Source organism: Neomonachus schauinslandi, chromosome 1 (genome assembly GCF_002201575.2).
Source record: "Neomonachus schauinslandi chromosome 1, ASM220157v2, whole genome shotgun sequence".
In the NCBI taxonomy this organism is placed as follows: Eukaryota; Metazoa; Chordata; class Mammalia; order Carnivora; family Phocidae; genus Neomonachus; species Neomonachus schauinslandi.
In genome coordinates this window covers 193,297,454-193,303,453 of record NC_058403.1, presented here as the reverse complement: position 1 = coordinate 193,303,453, position 6,000 = coordinate 193,297,454, and the positions used below count along the sequence as shown (strand labels likewise).

The following is a 6,000-nucleotide window of genomic DNA, read 5'->3' as shown; positions in this document are numbered from 1 at the left end:
GCCAGCGGCGGCGCGGGCGGCGGCGGCGGCGGCGGGCACCGGGCACCGCGGCGGGTGGGCGGGCATGGGGGGCGCTCCAAGCGGCCCCGGCGGCCGGGCCGGCATCTCCGCGGCGTCCCTCCGCTAGAGGAGGGGACCAAGCCAATTCTCCTTTGCAGCAAAAAATTACATGTATATATTATTAAGATAATATATACATCTGATCTTATTTTTTAAAAAAAGTTTATTTTGCTCCATTTTTGAAAAAGAGGGAGCGTGGGTGGCGAGCGGTTTTTACAAATTATTCTTATTTTCTGCTATCTGTCCCCGTCCCTCCCCACCCCCTGCTGAAGCGACAATAAGGGCAGGGACCGCGGCTCCTACCTATCGGTAACCCCCTTACCCGTTCCTTCCCCGCCCCAACGCCCAGCACCGTGCCCTGCACACAGTAGGCGCTCAATAAATGTTCGTGGATGATGATGATGATGATGATGAAAAACATGCACCATCAACGGCAGCAGCAAGCGGACCACGCGAACGGTGAGCAGCCAGAGCCTGGGCACCCGCTGCCAAATCTCATCCTTGTCATGGTCCTCCTCTTCCCACCCCCTCTTCCTTCCCACCCCCTCCCGTCTCTGATGCACTGGGTGGGTTGAGGGGGTTGGAGAGGATGCTTCTAGCTCGGTGCCATCTACATAGAAAGGGGAGATGCGTGACAGCCACTCCGTTCTCCCCTTCAGGCCTTGAATGTCAGAGTTAATTCTGCATTTGTGGGGTGGGGGCGGCCGTGGAGTCCTTGGAGTACTGTGCCGCCGGAGGGGCGGCGAGCCGAGGTGATGCGGGTTCAGTGTCCTCGGGCTCAACTTTCCTCCAACGCTCCCGAGCGATGGAAGGGGGGATGGCTGTTAGTCCTCAGCCTGAGCCCCCTTTCCAGCCTCTTCTCGCCTTCCCCTCCTTCCCCGCCCCCTGGTCTCCAGTGGCATCCGGAAAATTCTAGGATTGCCCGGTCTCCCTCTTCGCGACGGTGGGTGAAGCACACCCCTCCCCTGGAGAGGGAGGCCGGGTCTCGGAATCGCGGCCAGGGGGTCGGGTGGAGCGTATTCCCGCTCCCAGCGCCGCTGTGCACACGTCGGTAACCTAACAATGCCTGGGGAGTCGCTGCCGCTGTGGGGCTCCTCTCCCCAGCCCGGCCTGGGCACCACGTGCAGCCACCACGCCGGCCGGGCTGGGTCGAGACAGAGGCTGGAACAGCTTCTGGTCAGCCCTCCTACCTCCTCCTTGGAGGCCAGGGGCGCTCCACCCCCCCCCCCCCCCACCCCAGTGGGCTCACAGCCTTCCCGCGAGAGCGCTTCCCAAGGGAAGGCTCTGCAGGATTCCTCCCCATCTCGGTCCCCAGCTTGGGACGGCTGCTGCCTGAGCCCCCCCTCCCCCCACCCCGTGGCCCCCTTCTCAAGTTGCTGGGCAGGCCGACCTGTGCTTGCTTGGATTCTCTCTTGTTCTTAGCAAGAATTGGTTTTGCAAATGCCATCTCTCTACCTTTGCCACCACTCTTACTTTGACTTCTGTCTCAATAAGGAGGTTGTGACTCAAGGTAGGCAAGTGCCTGGGAGACCTGCTTGGGTGGTGGCCTGACCCAAAGTCAGAAGGGGCTTTGCACATGGAGCCCCCTTGGGGTTCTGCCCTGTACTTAGATGCCAGCCTGCACTTAGGTGACTCCTGCGTGGACCTTGAGGGCCCCTGGCATAATCCATCCTGTCTTTCCTAGGTGTAGGGGTGCAGGCTGTCTGCCTTGATGGTTTCTCTGCATGCTGGCTTGGCTGCTGCGGCTGCAATTTAAAATGCAAAAAAGCCCTAAAGATGTTTTCTGTTTTCGGAAGCCTGTGGAGGAAATGAGTCCCAAGCATCATGAATTTTCATTTGCAGGAAGTGTCAGTGCATAATCTGGATATTTGTTATGGGGCTTTTGGTATTGCCCTGGTGCCAGTGGAGGATTTTTTTTTTCCTATGCTGAAAAAAATGCATTTGTGGCTGTACAAAGATGTTGGAGTGACATCCTGAAAATGATTAAGACTATTGAGTTATTGGCACTGCCTTTTATTTTTTTTTTCCGGTGGTGATCATGGTAGTTATTTTGGAGAAAAGCTATTGTGCCTATCTGTTAACTCATTAGAGATCCATGGGTTTTAAAAGTCAGAATAGGTGGAATAAATGTGGATGGCCTCAGTTTGAAGAAAGGCACTAGCAGAGTCCTTGTGGAGACGTGGACGTAGAGAGGCGCTCACCCCATTGCGCCGGTGGTCCTGTGGCGCTCAGGGCCCAGCACGTGGACTTCTTGCTCTGGCTGACCACAGTCCTGCTTCTGAAAAGTAGGACATGAGGTTCAAAATGGAAACATGGGAACCATACCCTCCCCCTGTTATTGATGGGAGACACCTTTACTTTTTTTCCGACATTGGATTCTCATTGTTTATTTGTTTGTTCATTTTTCCTTTTCTCCTTCTTCCCAGAGGCAAACTATGCAAGAGGCACCAGACTCCCTCTTTCTGGTGAAGGACCAACTTCTCAGCCGAATAGCTCCAAGCAAACTGTCCTGTCTTGGCAAGCTGCAATCGATGCTGCCAGACAGGCCAAGGCTGCCCAAACTATGAGCACCTCCGCACCCCCACCTGTGGGATCTCTCTCCCAAAGAAAACGTCAGCAATACGCCAAGAGCAAAAAACAGGGTAACTCGTCCAACAGCCGACCTGCCCGCGCCCTTTTCTGTTTGTCACTCAATAACCCCATCCGAAGAGCCTGCATTAGTATAGTGGAATGGAAGTATCCTTTTTTTGGGGGGAAGTCTTTCTCATTTTCTCTTTTACCATCTGTTCTTTAAAAGGATCTGCTTTCTGAAATGGCACTTACAAAGTCGTAGCAGTCTGGAATGTGAGCAACAGAAAAGCTCTATGTAAAGGGTTTCATTGTATATACCTTCCTATCTCCTCAGGGTGCAGAGGGCTTGCTCTGTGGGTGTATTTAGCCGCGCGCGCGCGCGCGCGCGCGCGTGTGTGTGTGTGTGTGTGTGTGTGTGTGTGGTGGTGGTGGTGGTGGTGGTGGTGGTGATGGAGATGGAGATGGAGGGAGGGGGTGACAGCCTGAGACTTCAAAGCGGTAGTTAAGTAGGGAACTGACCTTTGGTCATTTGGCACTAAATGGTTAGTTTAAACCCACTATTGCTTTTGGGGCTGTGATATGCATCGAACCTATTGCAAATGAGGTATGCTGATTGAAGACAAAAAGACCGTATGAGACTTCGCTAGAAATAAATACATTTTTGACTTTTAGTGACATCTTCCCATTCCGATGTTTAGAATTTGTTTCTGAAACTCCCAACTACTGCTGAGGTTGCTTCTAGCTCTGACATTTGCTGATTCTGATTGTTCAGGTAGCTACAAATATGAACACTTGCTTCATAGGGAGGGAGCAATTTGCTCATCAATGCTATGACTTCCTGGAATTTCCTTTTGACATGTTCCAAAAAAGCATTTGAAACGTGAGCGTGAGGGAGCGTGTGGAGGGAGAGGCTTGTGTGCGCCTCTCCTTCGTGAGCCCTTGTGAGTTAGAGAGCAGTCTGTCAGCGGGGGAATTTGCAGTTGCTGCCCTTATAAAACATTCTGTCTGTGTCCTTGGACTGGAGTTACATTTCTGGGTGTCTCCTTTGTATTTTTAAAACTGAACTCCAAATGCCCTAGGATGGTTGTTACGTCCCAGATCTTGGAAAACTAGGGTGCTCGGCCTGCTCACCCCCTTCCCCAAATCTGGAGGCCAGTCTCCAATTGCTGCCACCCTTTAGAAAAGGTTGACTGAGGCCTCCTTTCTGAACAAATGGCTTTCTAATTAGTCAGATGATTCATTGGTCTGGGTAAAACAAAGCATTTCCTTTTCCCAGAAGTGTATTTGGGACTGACAGGAGCCTTAGAGTAGCTCCTGAGCATAGGAAGGAGTGTGAATGTTGGGCTTCCCCCACCACACCCAGGGTGAAGGGGCTCACGAGGGAGGATATTGGCCACCAGCTGGAAGGCGGAACCGTAAGTTCCCTTATAGCCTGAGTGCCTAGCGAGGCGGCTCTTTGCAGGCCTTCTGCTGTAGCTGGCTGTTTTCTGTGCCCACGGACACAAGTTAAAATGAGCTAACTTTGCCTAGAAAGGTTTTGGAGAGGGCAAACAAATGCAAGGGTAGGGCTTGAGGGGTTTTCATGTGCTTCTCCTTTTTAGAACAGATGTCTCCCCTCTGGAGGGAGTTACAGTGTCTCTCACATGGCTGGGGGTGCGTGGATACGTTTTCTGTGTAAGTTCTCTCCTAGTCTGAGAATGAACGCTAGGATCAGCCCGGAGGCCGCTGGGTGCATAGTGCGTGCCTTGGTGGTATCGCTGGAGTTGGAAGCATGTTTGCACCTGGCCAGAAAGATCTCCTCCTCCTGAGGTTGGCTTGACACCACTCCGGGTAAGCAGAGACCTCTCTGGGGCCATTCATTCCATGTGGAGTGAGGTGGGAGGCCTGCCGCTGTTTCTCTTCGTGCATACTAATTTGCCTATCACAATTTATGTGTGCGGAGTGAATTCCGGGATCATGCTGCTGACTCCCTTTCCCGCATGGCCAGACACATGTGTACAGGAACTAGGGGATGCGGCTGCCTACAAATGGGACAGTCTGTAGAACAGATCTTTAAACAACATATGATCTGTTTGTCTTTCCCAGTGACAGTTCCCTTCTAGTTCAGGGAGCAGGTTATAGAAATTCTCCGAAAGCCAGCTGTGCCAGGCCCAGTCCACACAGGGAGAGTGAGATCCTCGCTGGTTTGTACACCCAGACAAGGCAAGAACGTCCTGCATCTTGGGGGAATGAGGAGTGCTGGCCTTATCAGAAGGAATTTTGGGGAGCAGGCCCCTCTATTTATTGCTCTGTTCTGCATGACTTGTAAATATCTTGTGGCAGTGAGATGGTTACCCACCAACACCTGGCAACTGAAACCGGACCACCATAAAGAAAAAAAAAGTCTCTGGCTTTCCTAAACAGCACTGGTATTTCTCGGATTTGCTGGTCTATCATTTAGGTACTGGGAACTAAAAAGGGAGAATGGTGGTATGGGGGTGGGGGACGACGGGAGAGACCACAGTGTGTTTCTATGTAGGTTAACACTGGGGCAACTGGTTTTTAAAATTTCAGTAGGAATGGCAAAAAAGAAAAACGAAAAGAGGATCCTGAAGTCTTCTGAAGGGGAACTGTCTTAAGGTTGGATCCTTGGATAAGAGATTTTGTAATACTAGATGAGTTAAAAGAATAAATATGAATGAAAGCTAATTGGCTTTAAAAAATAAACCCATCAAAATTAGTAAGAGAAGAATGTCATTCGTGTCCTTTTTTCAGTGAGTATCAAAACACTTTTGAAGGGGCTGATTTTTCATAAGACTCAGGGTATCCCAAGAGAGGTAGGGGGCCTTTGTTTCCTTCAGCACTTTTGGATTTCCCAGAAGAGTATCAGGATGGATGGAGAAGGGTCTGTTCACATCCTCAAAGCTTTAGTACTTGGAGATGTTTAGTTAAACCAGTGGCTTTGCCTTTTGTGAGTGAGGTTATGGCAGAAACACTTATAAAATCAAGCCACCCTCTTCCCCCACCAAGTTGCAGATTATGTTGGTGCTCAGAAACCTTGCATTCGGAAAGCCTGAAAGCCAAAAGAAGAAAAACAGTCATTCTGGCAGAAGTCAAATTTTGCATTGCCAGTTTTGACAATGTCTCTTAATAACACCAGAATGTTGAAGCAAGTATCTGTTGCAAGCTGATTTCAAAGTGATTTCTTCCAGACAGACCCCCGAGATTTAGAATTGTTCAATTGTACTTTCAAAGTGTCTGGTGCTGATTTCTTATGGCTTTTTATTTAATTTGTTTATAAATTGAATGCAGTAACAGCTCATTAGAAACGGAGCTCCAGTCCAGCTGTAATCCGAAACAGTGATAGGCATTGATTAGTAAAGGAAGCAG

The 6,000-nt window shown here is 50.4% G+C and overlaps 1 protein-coding gene across 3 annotated transcripts in view; it reads left to right on the top strand.

The window, feature by feature from the left end:
- The first annotated feature begins 452 nt into the window (after nucleotides 1-452).
- CACNA1D (calcium voltage-gated channel subunit alpha1 D) overlaps nucleotides 453-6,000 on the top strand; it is a 297,870-nt gene continuing 292,322 nt past the window's right edge. For all 3 annotated transcript variants that reach the window (XM_044916847.1, XM_044916841.1, XM_021694968.1), the window contains exons 1-2: nucleotides 453-519; nucleotides 2,487-2,796. In XM_044916847.1, the coding sequence (XP_044772782.1) occupies nucleotides 453-519; nucleotides 2,487-2,796 (377 nt within the window). The remainder of the gene's footprint in view (nucleotides 520-2,486; nucleotides 2,797-6,000) is intronic.